Source organism: Microplitis mediator, chromosome 4 (genome assembly GCF_029852145.1).
Source record: "Microplitis mediator isolate UGA2020A chromosome 4, iyMicMedi2.1, whole genome shotgun sequence".
Lineage (NCBI taxonomy): Eukaryota > Metazoa > Arthropoda > Insecta > Hymenoptera > Braconidae > Microplitis > Microplitis mediator.
Window position 1 is genome coordinate 13129701 of NC_079972.1, and position 15838 is coordinate 13145538.

Consider the following 15838-nt stretch of genomic DNA (forward strand, 5'->3'; position numbering starts at 1 on the left):
TCTCTGTATAAAATTTTTTTATTTATTTGTTTCAACATTTTTTCTTACTCTTCTGCTGCTTCGGTTACCGAACGTGAAGCTCCAGAGTGCCGGGGTAGAAAAAAAAGAACGATATTGCCTCGTACTTTTTTCCGGTTAACATTTTTTTCAGACCAGCAATTTCAAATATTCGACAACTTTAAGCTGGCAATTAGATGCCTTCTTTTTTTGTATTTATTTCGCATTGTTTATTATTATTAGTATCCTATCCTATTTTTTTTTTATTGTTAACAGTCTTCGCACTTGAATAATTTATACGCTCAAATGCCCGCTGTTTAATATTTAACATTTAAAACAACAATAATAAAACGACTAAATATAAATTAAAATGATATCAGGGAAATAAATATATATAATTGACTGTCCGAGAGTTTGCTTTAGTGGCAGACTAGAAATTTATCGTGTTTATACACTCGGAACGTTAGTCGGTAGTAGATGAAAGCAGCGGTTTTGTTTGTTTTTCGTGCAAGTCTAGCGCTATGCGTTTAGTACTCTGCCATCTCTTTGCTCTTCCTCATTCTCACCCTCTTCTATACTCGCCTCTTTACTTATTCTCTATCATTTATCCCCTTCCGCCTCCCACTTTGCAGCTCATATTCCCAAAGATTTATCGTCAATCGATATTATTCTCGAGTTTACATTTCCCAGCCCAATATTTGCCCTAGAATTCGTTCCCCATCCCCTTGCCTCATACGTATAAAAATTAAAACCAATTTAAAGTTATCCCATAAAACTCTAAATAATCTATATGTCTAATAAATAAATACAAGTTAACTCCCCATCCAACAATATATTTATCACTTTATTTTCTCTAGGAAAAACTCTTCGAGCCTCACTCTGTTTATGCTTTCAAACTTCGACTCTATCGTTTCAGCCTTAAACCCATTGTAATTCAGTAGCAATAGAGGGAATAGCTTTTCAGAAAACTCTCGAGAGTATAAATGTCTCGAAACGGATGTGAATGTGTGAATATTAAATTTTTTTTTATAAAAATACGGTTGTAAAATAGACAAATCGATTTATCCGTGACCCCGATGCATTTTCAAAATTTATTTAAAAGGCCTTGCCGAGCATTACTCTTAACTCAACTCTACTGGCTATAGTTCTCGAGCTCGCGATTGCCAAATTCCATAGCAACCATTTAAAATCTTATCGTCGATTTTTTTCCCAAGAGTATTAATATCTCGATCGTGCTGATAGAAGACCAATAAAACTCTTCATTTATACCTTTTTTATTTATCTTACCATCTATCTATTATCGCTAAACGATTTGTTCATAAAAGCTCCTCTTATTGTATCTTCTCGAGCACGTATTGTTTGATTACTCCATTGTGTCATTCGGGTAAATAAAAAATTTCGTTATTTATTATTTATATTGCTCTTTACTTCCTGCTTATTAGATAACAATTCGCTAAGGGGTAATGGTTAAATAATTGACAATTGATGTTATATATATACTTTGTTTTTTTTTCTTTTTTTATGTGGATAAATTTATTTACAAGAGTAAAATATTATATACAAGGTTGAAAATGTGGACGTAAAAATAAGATGACAATGGGAACACAGCCAAGTAACTGTTGTATATTTAAATAAATCAGGGAACGTCTTATTGATTAGTTGTCTCATCTCTTAAACTCCCGAGTTACTTTTTTTTTTCTTACTATTTTTTTTTTAAATCTTATTCACTTACTCATTTTTTTTTTGTAAATTCTTATCATTTATTCACTTACATACTTGTTTTATGTACTTATCATTTTTATTTAAAACTTTTTTTTTTACTGTGTAAACGGGTGTGTTGTTTGTAGTCATTACAATTAAATTTTTAATTTATTTTTTTTCATCCTATAGTACGACATTTATTTTGACATTTAACACTGTGCGAATCTATGTCAGGGTTGTAGGGTAAAATTTAATAAAAGGTTCAATCTTTTGGGATTAAAAAAAAAATAAATAACAAATTGACGTCTTTTGAATTTTCGATATCTCGGTAATGATGGGACTCGTTTTCCACGACGAGGGAATTATCGGGAACTCTAGACCCGCAGAGTTGGACAATGGGTGTTGGGACAAGTGATGAAAGTATGAAAAAAAAATAACAATAAAAGGGTAGAAAAAAAAATCTATATGGAGTAAGAACTGAAAGTTAAAAAGGCATAGGTTTTATCCTGTGGAACGAGCGCTGAACAATTGTGAAAGAGCTCGAGCGTCGTTACCTACAAACAATATTGTTTTAATCCTGCTCAGATATTTTTTGTCTCGCTGTCTCTTTATTTTTTTTTATTTATTATTTTCCTTATTTTTTTTTGCTACTTGTTGTTTATCTTTTTTGTCGTCTCTCATCTCCCGTAAGTCACTTCTGGGACACCCAATGTTCCATAGCTGATGAAAAGTTTCATCACGACAAGGAATATTCTTTAACAAGACTTTTAATTAATTATGTGGAACGATATAACGACGAGCGAAAAATTTTCTTAGTCGAGATTAAAATCACGTAATTTACGTGTATATGTTTCCATTGCTATTAATATTTAATTATTTTTTGTCATTATGATTCATCTCTGCTACCATCATAATTATTGATAATAACAATAGCAATTTTTATGCTGAATAACAAAAAGATCTCGACAATTGAGCAAAGTAACCCGTCAAAAAATAGAAAAAAAATTTATCTCATTTTAAAAAAATATTCCTCATCTACAATCCAGTCATTAATCAGGTGTCGGAATTTGTTTATCATTTATATTTTTGAAATTATTCATCAAATTTCGTAATATATTTTTTGTTTTTTTTCTAACATTCCCACACACTCACGCATCGTTGAATTTCACACACGTAAATCCCTCGTAAATCCATTGTGCATCATATTATCTGAACTGGCCGATGATAAGTGCGAGCAATAGGTAGGCACCGGATGTTGGCATTCCGACTGCAGTATTGCCATGTTGCATCGCTGCAGGATGTTCACCTAAAACATTAACAATTTATTGTATTATTTATCTACCTAACAATTTATCACACATAAATTCACAATTTCATTAATAAATTTATAGACAATTAATTAGTTTTTCGTTCAACCGGAATCAAAATGTTTTACTCCTTCATTTATTTAGGGGAGACCGGGGCACGACGGCCCCCTTAAGCCGGTAATTATTTTTTATGGCTTTTAATTTATAAGTCAACCTAATTTCGTCCTTTTTTAAGCAAATCCATTGAGGTTTTACCAAAACTAAAAAAAAAAAATTTTTTTCTGGGGTACAACGGCCCTCCAAAAAAAGCTTGAAAAAATTTTTGATTTTTTTTTATTGAAAAAAAAGATTTTAACTACAAATATACTATTTCCGTACCTCTATAATTCCATGGACTTCAAATTTATTAGAAAAAAAATTTATTTATCTGATATAACCAGTTTTATTGAAATTTTTATTTTAACCACAATGTAATCTGTTGACCTAAAGAGCTTTAATCAATAAATTTTTCAAATTCATTTTAATGTAGAAAAAAAAATAATTTTCTGTATCAAATTTCTTTTTGGTAGTCCATTTTGCCCAAGATATCGCAGATCAGCTTAAAATCATCAGAAGTATCATGATTTGACCGAAAATGGAAAATAAAAATTTTTACAAAATTTTGAGGGGGGTCGTAGCGCCCCGGTCTCCCCTAATTATAAATTACAATCGACTCCCGATATTAATATAAGAAATTATATTTTTCCCGCGTGGTGATATATATTGTCAAGCGAATCCTATAAATTTTACAGTATATACTGTCAAAATGAGTTATATATATATTTTTCCAAAATATATATCTCGGCCATTATATTCTTACATAGTTTTCAGCGGCTCTTGAATAATTATCTAAATGTGGGTTACATCCTTTAGAAATAAGGTCGCGATATGCGAAAAATAAATGTAACATATATGTGCAGAGATGTGTGTAAATAAGGAATATGTTGAATAAATTTTGTATATATCTTTGGAATATAAAATTATATAAATGCATCAACATTTACGTTGACATATATGTCGACATATATTATGTATAATTTTGTCGTATACAAAAAAATAAATGTCATGTCAATGATGCATAGATTTTTCATATATATGTATATATATTTCCGCACGGATAATTTGGCCGCTTGCTAAGTTTTCGGATATTGTTTAATAATTATCTATTCTTTGCGAATAATCGAATCATTTTGTATTAATTTGAATTAATGGTCTTCTTTGAACGCTAGTAGCTGAATGTATAGTAATCGAGCTGATTTAAAGTAAAACTTCTCATCACTGGATTGTCTCGATTTCAATTAAGCTAGGGTTGGAAATTTAGTTCTCAACAATTTAACAACACGAAACTTTTAGTTCATTATGACTCATTTCCATTCTGATTGTTTGGTAACAACTTCATTTCCGAAGGTTCATATTATACATTTTTTTTGATAAAAAAAATCTCTAGTTCTTAATTTTCCGATAGGAAAAAAATTCTAGGTATTGGTTGGGGTGAAATTTTGAAAATTTTCCGACCATTTGTAAGTAGACGTCAAAAAGAATATGTGAACAAAATTTCGCATGATAGTTTTGAGATGAACTTCAAGATCAAGATTTTGATCCGATAAATTTTGTAGTTGAATCCATTAAATAGTTTCCGAATAATTCAGTAAATAAAAGTAAAAAAATATTTTTTGTTACTTAATTTCGAAAAACACGTAGCAGTTAAATATATCTTTGAATTTAATCAAACCTAAGTCCTGATAAATCTCTTGGGTTGCCGCAAGGCGAATTCAAATCGCTTAATTTGTTCGAGAGATTTCGTAAAACAAAAATAACTTCTTAATGCAAAATCTCAAGATCAAATTAATCGATTGTCCAAAACTACATAATCTAAAATTCTCTAATTATTTAAATCCACTCAAAAATTTTTGCCATCGAACAGATCCGACTACTCATTAAAATTTCATCCTCACACGAAAGCTCAATTTTTTTTACCCGGTTAATAAAAGTATGAAAAAGTAATTTTTTTATTAAGTAACTGTTTGGAAAAAGGAATTTAAATGAAATGTATGCAAAGTAGGAAAAGTCTTTGATATTTTTGAGCAATTAGTTCTTGGTGGAAACCCCCATTATCGCGGGCATTTTCTACAGCATGTGGCAACTTATTAGCGCTCGTACGAGAAGCATTGTTGGCATAATTGTCGAAGTCAGCAGGAAACCCAGAGGTAAAGCTTGTAAAGAGGATCGACAAGCTTCGCTTGAGAGTCCATATACTAATACTCGCACAAAAGTATTTACTGTGTGTGTGTTTATATACAATATATATAGTTAGGTCTATAAAGATGGTTGTGTGCGCACGTGTTTATCTGTGTGATATAGAGTGGCGTAGACTCAATTGGTAATGCGCTCAAGCGAGTATGCCGATGGCTGCACAAGTTTCAGGGATTCTACGTGTTCGAGGTGCGCTTTTGGGCTTGTCTACTTGGCACTGATTTGATTCCGATATCGCTCGTCCCCAGCGTGAACTTATTGCTTGAATTTATAGCACGGGAGTTTCCTCATGTGTCTCCATCGACGTGATACCGCCTCTGGGAGAGCATCAGATATGGAAAGAAGTACTGAGAAAAAAAAAACATTCACTAAAAAAAAAATCAATTTTGTTTTTTGAAAAATTTTAAAAGCCGCCGACATTTTCAGGTCGAAGTTAAAATTTTAAAGTCAAAGGCAGAATATATTTATTCCTCTATCGTCTTCTTTTTCATCCACACATTCCGCATTCCTTTTAAATTCACTTATTTTTTTATTTATATTTTTTTTTTTTTAAACTTTTACTTCTTTCGCGACCTTCTTTTGAGTATTATGCAGTTTTCTATTCACATCTGCTGCATACATAGAAATTTTCGGATTGCTATCACCACCAGCAAAGTGCAATTTTATATTGTGTTTGTTCCTCATTTTTTTTTTTCAATATTTATTTATTATTTTATTTATTTTTATATAATTTTTTACTCCATTACAAAAGAGGAAAAATAATAGTATCTGTAGGAAAAATTCAACAATGAAAAATATTATTCACGTGCTATATTCTGAAGGTAAAAAAAAAAAAATAATAATAAAATAAAAATAGAAGATGAGGTGGGTGTAAAGGGTGTAAAAAGTAAAATGGGAAAAACAGTATGTGAATACAATGTGCACGTTCCATCAATATTTGCGAAAAGTGTTGTAGTCAATGCACGAGTGCAGACGAGGTAAAATGCACATTGGAAAATTGCGCGTCCGGTAAACATGCAATCGCAGATGTATGTTTACACCCAGTTACACTCTCCAGTATTTAATTATATTCGTGATAAATTTTGTTGAATATGTTCAATCGTACACGTGAATCTGTTCACTCTGTTACCCCAGTACGTGAGTTCATTATAATTATTCAAAAAAATAAATATTTAAAGAATTATAAATAATTAAACAAACGCGACAATATCCCGAGTCGAAATTTAAATCGTAGATTGAACGTAATAGATGTTGAAAACGCAAATTCAACCTTTGAAGACGTAAATAGCCGTAAAAACGTATTTTGGACGTAGTTGTCGTACGAAAACGTAAATAAGATATGCATAATCGTAGATACAACCTTTCAAAACTTGCAATTAAAAAAAAATAAACTATATCGGAAACATTTCATTGTCAAAAAAACATGTCTAACAGTCAGAAGACGAGAAATAGAATTTTCTCTTTTGGGTCTTACAGACTACCTAGTAGCGAAGAGACCAAAAATAAAAATTTTCACCAGCTTTTGAAAATTATTTTGGAGCCTTGCAAGAGATAACTCTAGACTCTACTTTCTGAACTAACTCACGAGCCATCAGTACACGGAAAGAAATTTTCTTTAAAAATTACCGTTAAATTCACTGTAATCTTGGGACATAATGCGGCGCTTTTATTTATTACCATTTTTTAAATAAAAATTACGAAAAAATTTATTTATTTTGTGGTGGACTTCATAAAATTTACTGAAAAAACGAATAAAATTTACAGTAGACTACGGAAAAATTTGTTGAAAAAAAGTTAAAAGTTATCTCACTTATCGACAAATGATTAGGTCGTGCCATTCGTCCCACGATTACAATTAATTTAACGGTAATTTTTAAAGAAAATTTCTTTCCGTGTAGATTTATCTCCTGCAAGGACCAAAATATTTTTCAAAAGCTGCTAACAATTTTTATTTTTCATCTTTTGGCTGCTAGGCATATTTTTTTGACAATGAAATGTTTCCCATATAGTTTAATTTTTTATTGCAGTTTCAAACGTTGTATCTGCAATTACGCAAGTCTTATTTACGTTTTCGTTAATCAACTACGTCTAAAATACGTTTTTACAGCTATTTACGTTTTCAAAGGTTGAATTTGCGTTTTCAACGTCTAAAACATGCAATCTACGATTTAAATTTCGACTCGGGTACTTATTATTTTAAATTTGTTTGTAATCACGACGTAAATAAGGTCCTGAGTGTTGAAAAAAAAACTAAAATTATGTGCGGATTAGTTGATTCATAAAGTTGGAAGTTTGTTGGTATGTCTGGATGATGATTTTCCCCTAATTCGTACCTATTCAAATATAACTTTCAAGCGTAAATCAGTTTTGATTAAGCTTTCTCTCGTGCTATTACGATTCATATACGCGGGTTATAAGCCTCTTCACTACTGAGAAACGCGTAATATGCAAGAGCTGGGTTTAAAAGTACTGCTATCCTTTCACAGTTGCCCAGGTGAAATGTTACGTCGAAACACGGAATACTGAATCGCGGAAAAAACTCGAGAGTCTTTCGCTTTATTATTATTATTATTATTATTATTTTTCGCTCATCTTTTTTTCTCATAACCACCAGCGAGACTTTATTACCAACATACAGCGGCAATAATTGTACAATGCACACTTGTACTTTTTCTATGAATTTTTTTTCACTTGTTTTTTATTTCGCGCACTAGTATGTCGACGAAACATTACTTTTGTTAAAAAATTTTACCTTGTTTAATAATAATTGCATTTACATTTGTGTTATATGCATCGTGAATATTATACATATCTATATATATATTTTTTTTTGTATTACATGTCAACAAATAAATTAAGTTCATTAGTTTGAAGTAAAAAAATAATTGCTTAATCAAAGTATCAAATAAACCAATTTTTTTTTTTTTTGTAAAAAAATATTTGAAATTACTAGTTTAAATCAAAAGAAACCTAAGCACGGAGTAATTAACACAGTAAGAAAGAAAAAAAATTTCAGTTGGGTTTCAAAAACTAGAAATTATTTTAATTTTACTCGTCTTGATTAAGAGAAATTTTTTTTAAGATTTTATGATATTCTGTAGCTGTAAATTTTTTTTTTCGAGAGCCACTTTATTGTTGAAAAATATATTAATTAGTTTAATTGGTTAACGAGCTACGTGACTGTCCAAATATCACTACTAAATTAATAAAATACACGGAAAAAAAGGATTTCTTGCCGCAAAAAATTTTAATTTACACCAAGAAATTTTATGCATTATCAATTAAATAAAAAATTGTCTTGGGGTGAGAAAAGATTTTTTTGGTCAAGAAACAATTCTTTGCACCAAGTATTTTTTTTTAGTTCTAAATAAATTTTTGTTTTCAATTCACGATGCAAAAAATTTATTGGGGTAAGTAAAAATTTTCTTCAGGCGAGTAAAGATTTTTTGTGTCAACGAATCCTTTTTTTTCTATGCACACTTTTTTGGCTTTGAGCAGCTTTCTAAAACCAAAAGGGAGCATAAAAATCTGTCATTTTGGAATAAGTACCGCGATATAAATAATATAGCTATATATTCAGTGACATTCAGTCATATTTAGTGACAGAATAATTAAAGTATTAATTTATTTAAAGAAAATAAATAATCGTCTTTTTTCCCGCGTAATTTAAATGTAGTTAGAATGATATAGATAAATCTACTCATCTCAATACTTGGCAATTAAAAAGAATTTAAATTTTGAAAAGGCACAAATTCAAGTCAAGACCTATCTAATGATACCAATTTCAATAACATTAACTAATTCTATCATATAGATTTGGCGGGAACAAAATTTTCCTTTTAATAATAGGGCAGAGGTACCGTTTTTTGCCACTTTAGGGCCAGTTTTGGACACTTGAAAAATTCAAATAAAATAATTTATAAAATTCGCAATGACAAAATTAATTTTCAAAATGAATTTAAAGATACTTTTAACCCGCTATGAAACTGGAAATTTCATTTGATACTTTTTCGTTAATTAAAATAAAGTATCAAATGTCCAAAAATGCAGCAGTGGCCACAAATAGTACCTCTACCCTATAGATAAACAGTAAAAAAATTTTTACGATTCATGAAAATAATTGGAATTAAAAATAAAAACAATAGATTATTCTTTTGTGCAAAAATGAAATAAAAAAGTTTAACATTTTTTGGATTTCAGTCCTTTTGATAATATGGAAAAAAAAAATTTATATGTATATATATATCCAAGATTTTAAAATTTATTGACGTACTCTGTGCCACGTTCTTTTAAAATAATTTAATAAAAAAATGTATTTGTTTGTTTGTTTGCTAAAATTTATAAATAATAGAGAGTACAAACAATAAAAAAGTGTTTACCGTTGATAACGTGAACGTTTACGCTGGCTCTTTTTGCGACGGTTGGCACACAGCTGTAATTTCCCGAGTCGCTCAGTTTTGCCGAGAAAATCCTTAATCTGTAAGCATAGTAAACGTTGAGTGTGTATTATATTTTTAAAAAACATCTTTGCCGTATGTATAACATATTTTTCCCCAGTATATAATCATCCACACTTATATACATTTATAAAGTAGCATTTATATAATATATATGTAGTATCAGGCAGAGGTAAAAAATAGTCGAGCGTGTGCGCCACAAAGAAGAAGAAAGAGGACTAGACAGAATTAATAATAGAGGGATTACAGTGTAGACTCTGTAATCCTTTTCGTCTATCTGCTCTTTTTTACTCCATCGTTTTATATTATTCTCTTTCTTTATTTTTTTTTATCGCATGAATACAGACCTCGATGTAAGAGCTTCACTCCACTCAGTCTCGACAGTAATTCGCGGCTGCTGGTCAATGTCATTGTCACTTCTCGCAGACGTCATGACCGGTTGATTGTCACGAAACCACGCCACTGTTCCCAGATCATGGGGTCCTTGAGACATCAGACAGGTTAATGTCAGTACACTCCCTGTTTTTACATAAATATCCGAGGGTCCCATTATTTTTGCTCGTGGTTCTGTAAAAAAAAAGAATCGTACGTATGTACATAGTGAATAATATTAAAAAATAATGAGTTTAATGATAAAAATAAAATAGTAATAGAGTAAACCGGGTAAATAGTGAGGTTGTTTAGTCTTGTTAAATGTCAAAGAGTTGTTCTCGTGTTGACATAAACACTGGGATATAACGTCATTTGCGAGGACGAGATCTGCCTCGTTTACCTAGCAAATGGTGAAAAGAGACACCCCTTTATGAGTATACGGAAAGACATCGTCAATGTCATTATCTTTTATCGCACTGTTGGGACGTATTTTGACCTTTTTTTTTTATCTTCTTTTTTTCTTCTCAATGGCCACGATCATAGACAAGAAACTCGTGTATGCTAATCTGCTGACAACACATTTACTGAATCAACTGCAGTATGGTTTAGAAAAAAAAAAGAAAAAAAATGATGATAAATAAATGGATGAATGTATGAAGATGTGTATTGCGAAAGGTAATTGATAAAAATCGGGAGAACGGTTGCTAACTAAACCTGAAACTTCCTGTTGCCTGAGTATTCAAAGATACGCTCATGTTTATGGAATTAAAATAAAAAATAATATTCCGGAAACTGATATCTTTTAGCTATGAAATAAAAAATTTTATGTCAGTGACAGACGATTTTGAAATTTTTTTTGGAAAATAAATAAATTTATATTCGTCTGTTCTATGATAAAAAAAGTGTTAGGATAAAGCGCGGTAAATTTAAAAATAGCTGTATAAAAAAACAATATATAGTTAAAATATATAAAATCATATATTTGCAACAAAAAAATATATGATGTTTTATAAAAAATCTAGAGATTTTGGCCAATTTAATATAAAATTATATACAGTAGTAAATATATGTAACTTACATGTTTTTTATATTGAGCTGTATCTACATTTGCATTTACCTTATAATATATTGTATCGATATATTTTTTTTTATATTCAAAAATATAACATTTTTATATGAAATGAATATATGGTAGTATATAATTTATATTATATATGGCACCATATATTTTTCTTGTTATATTTAAGCATATATTTTATTTGGTGTATGGATATATATATATATATATATATATATATATATATATGTGTGTATATATTCGCATTGAATCAAAATTTAAATCTAATTCAGTTAGAGTTGGTCATACTAATAAAATTTTTTTTTTACCATACACATGTTTTTACCATATATTTTTATATATGATAAAAATATATTTTTCTTATATGATAGAAATATACACTTTATATATGCTAAACATATACGGACTCATATATGATGAATATTATACTCTTTAATATAAAAAAAATATATCAGAAAATATAGTTAAATTGGCCACATATATTTTCTGATATTTATCATATATTTTGACCATATAGGGTAAGAGCACCAGTACCTAGCCCCTAACCAGCTCGCCGGCCATATACTTTAACATTGTCTAAAAATATATATACCCTATATTATTTTCATGCGGGAATATATGATTAAAATATATTTGTCGTGTTCATAAGCTATAAGTCATGAAAATAATAAATTAAAGTCTACGGTATTTATCAGTAATTTATTATTATTATTATTGACAGCTACGTGTGTCAATTTGTGTTTATTTAATTAATTAGTTGAAATTAAATATTTACAACTGTTGTGAATAAACAAAATTAATTAAATTAATAAGTTATAAATTAATTATTGGGTTTTGTAAATATATATATATTTATTATTATATTAATAGACGTGCTCTAGTTATAAATTAATTACCCTGAGGATTTATAGGTATAAATTGATAATTTTCATGGCTGAAGTAATAAATAGCTTATGCATGAGATGTTTTTATTTAATTTTTTTTTAGTGTGTGGATTAAAAATTTATAAAATTCCATCGTGCTCGGTTCTTCCTGTGGAAAGTTTAATGAAAAATTTTTCATCGATCCGAGATTAAAATTTTAATTATCAATTTAGCGCTGGATTCTTTAGAAAAAAAAAATTAAATAGGAAAAAAAACCGCGACCTTATACGTGACTTAAAAACAAACCCGCGGAAAAGGGCCGTACGGACGTATCCGCAAGCGGAAGCAAGAAAAGGAAATCATGATAATAATAAAAATAAATATATATATATATACTATATATATATATAATATAGAAATAGCCTCAGAGAAAGGTAACGGTGTAGAGTAAAAAAAATAAATACGGGAATAAAAAATTTTTGTAGTGGTTAAAGCATGTTCTGAGAATAAAGTTTGAAGAGCACATATTTCAGGTCATGTTTACGTAATACTGAGAGAAAAATATGATGCGTGCCTAGCATTGCGTAAACCTAGTTTTCCTTTTGCCCCTTTTTTTTTTAAACTCATCGTACTCTGTGTTGTTTTATGATACTCTTAATTTTATAATTACATATACAAATATATGTATGTATATATTTATATTTCCTGGTAATTAAAATAAAAATAGAATCAGTATCCATGTAGATTTTAATTTCTTTTGTTCATTTGGACAAAGTCGTCGCAATAATTCAGTGTAAATTAAAAAAATACCTGACAAGAAATTCAATAAAAAATTAATTCCGTTTTTAATTTTTATAACAAAAAAAAAATGTTAAATTTATTTCACGAGGATATTTTATGTCGATTATCAATAACGCGGGTGAAAACTACTAAAATAAAGCATTAAGTTTGATAGATGGATGTTGGGAGTAGACGTTCGCAAGTGAGGAAAAAATAAATGAGGAAAAAAAAGGAAAGTGATTTTCTATTTGTGAAACGACAGCGTGAAGAAATCGACGAAACGAACTGGGTGAATGAGAAGAAGGTTGTACGAGTCTGGATTCGCTAATACGGAGCAGACGTTAGTAAAATGGATTTATTACGTTTCCAAGTTGAACAATGTCCGAGGGAAGTTCCTATCACCGGGTGACTTTAATCAAGTTCGAGATGAGTTCTCGGTTCGCACGCTCACCGTTGAGGTACCAATAGAGACGCCAAGGGTAAAATACTATATATATGACTATACCTTTACAGGTTAGTCGGCGGAAGGCAGATAGATGTAATGCTGGAAAACAAACTCTGGTGTCTGGTGAATTACTTGGGCAAAGTTCAACCGTATCTTTGCATTCAAGTCCATCGTCCGTTTTTCCTTTTATTCAAATTGCCAAAACTTTTATCTCTTATCTGTACATACATATACATGTACATGAAGAGAGAGAGAAAGAAAGATTTACAAATGTATTTAGGTTTAAATGCAAAAGTTTGCGGGCTTACCCCCGCGGAAATATGTGCTAATGGGCCGAGTAGTGACGAGTAAGGCTGGGCTTAAGAAAGGAACAATTGTCGGTGATGAAAATCACTCGGGCTCGTCTGCCGAACAATGGCCCGCACGTTCGACTAAAATCCGCTTGCTGCGACGAGCGTCCTCGTGAAATTCGCGCTTCAGAAAATTTACTGGGCGTTCGTACGAATTTATCGTTTGCTTGTGCTCGCCATCACTATAAATATATACGTAGACACTACACACACACACTATGAACCAGGTAGTGAAGTGTGTGCAGCGCAGCCGATGAGTAAATTGTCGTGAAAAATTTCAAATGTATATAGTCTAGCGTAAATTCCAGATATGCTAGTGGTGGTAGTGATGGTGGTGGTGATGCTGATGGTTACGAGGACAATCGCTCGATTATATGTAGATTCGTTTGCTCACCATCCAGTGTCGTCACGTTTCTATTTCTCTCTTGTCATCGGCTTAATTCGCCATACGTCACAAGCACACACGTGTTCCCATCTCATTGCTCAAATTACAAAATTCTCTGTACAAATCCTTTTAGCAATCACCGTGACATTATTTTAAAATCATTACCATTTGTATTCATTTAGTACTGTAATTAATTGATTGCTGTCTATGCAGCCGCATTTTGACAGTTAATTTTTTTGATGATTAATTTTTGAGACGAGAAGAAATATTTAAAGGTTCTACTGATAGGGGAAGGGGGGCAAAAAGGGTTAGGGTAGGCAAAACGGGGTACCCCCAAAATTTGATAAAAAAAAATTTTATATTTTAAATGGTTTTTAAACATTCCAAAATCACTTCTGTAAATATAATTAAGCGTTACTTTGAATTTTTTTTGGTAAACTTTTTCAAAAATCAATTGTCAGTTGATAAATATCAATGACGTTTGTTTTATGATAAAAACTATTAAAAATTTTTTTTCTTCTTTTGTATCCAATAAACATGTAAAATATAATTTTTCTTCATGTAAATTACTTACAAAAAAATTCAACTTAATCAAATTCGTTTAAAATCCAGAAATTTTTTTTTTTTACCTTTTTTAGGGGGTACCCCACTTTGCCCGCAGAAATGAAAAATTTTTTTTTTTAGCGGTAACAGAAAATTTTTTTCTCTTTACTTTGAATATCATTAAAAAAAAAAGATTTAGCGTATTTGAGTCCTCGAAAACTTGGTATTTCCTTAAGTACCCCTTTTGCCCCTCCCTCCCCTATATATAAATGCAGTAAATAAAAGTAAAAATAGTGGGAATTGGTAACAACAGGACACATCCGGAGCGTGTAGAATCGTGGAAACAGCGTAGCTATTATGTGGATATGCCGTGTGCACGAACTATAGTCTCTCTAATTCGCGTTCAACCACGTAGTCGTGTACTATTCACTGTCTATATATATATATAAATATATATACTGCGAGAAGAGTACATAGTAGATATAGAAGGGAGAGTAGAGAGTAGAGAGAAGCTAATAGATGAGCAAGTAGTGTTAGAGAACGTGCTGGTGCAGGAGGAGTGGATCTGGTGTTCTGGTTGTGTTGCTGAACCAAGAGCCAGAAGAAGAGCCGAGTAGGTGCCGACGAAACGTAGATGCCAGTGGTGGAGTACGGGTAAGAGAGAATAGGTGTAGTTGTCGCGTTTCGTTGGTTCGTGCTTCTCGTACCAGTGTTCAGTTCAGTACTTGTAGAGACTAGTACAGAGTTTGGCTCTCGACGCGACCGTCCGTGTATTAATTGTCTCGTTACGCGACGCGTTTCATGGCCCCCGTGTAATTTATGCAGACCACCGCTTCGACTATCGTGTGCCCGACGCTTTACCCGTTGTTAATCTCCCATACTCCCGTCATACAATCTACCCCTTTTCATTTCTCTCGCCCCGCTCATCCATCCAGTTAGCAGCCAACCAACCACCCATCCAACCAACGAACCGACCGACCAACCGACCGACCACCGTTGTTATATTCTCTTTCCAACCGTGAGTATTCACTCTACTTTCTCGTTTCTCGCTTCTCCCACGTCCCTCTCAACTCTCAACTCTATACTGATGCAATCATTATTATATCCACCAGCCCTTACACACTATAATTCCCTGTTATCTCGCAAAAACTTGTCCTATTTTATTACTTCCATCAAAATATTATCCATACAAATATATAACATTAATCGTGATCTATGTATTTACATAAAATTACCCGTTTTTTTCGACCCTTATTACTGTAATCAAC

General features: G+C 31.1%; 1 protein-coding gene across 1 annotated transcript in view; it reads right to left on the reverse strand.

Annotated features, from left to right (window-relative positions):
- Nucleotides 1–2774: 2774 nt before the first annotated feature.
- The window catches only part of LOC130666682 (zwei Ig domain protein zig-8), a 140889-nt gene continuing 127825 nt past the window's right edge, over nucleotides 2775–15838 (reverse strand). Inside the window, exons 4-6 of the mRNA XM_057467880.1 lie at nucleotides 10102–10321; nucleotides 9677–9774; nucleotides 2775–3004 (exon numbers count right to left, since the gene is read on the reverse strand). Of these exons, the coding sequence (XP_057323863.1) occupies nucleotides 2904–3004; nucleotides 9677–9774; nucleotides 10102–10321 (419 nt within the window). The 3' untranslated portion in view covers nucleotides 2775–2903. The remainder of the gene's footprint in view (nucleotides 3005–9676; nucleotides 9775–10101; nucleotides 10322–15838) is intronic.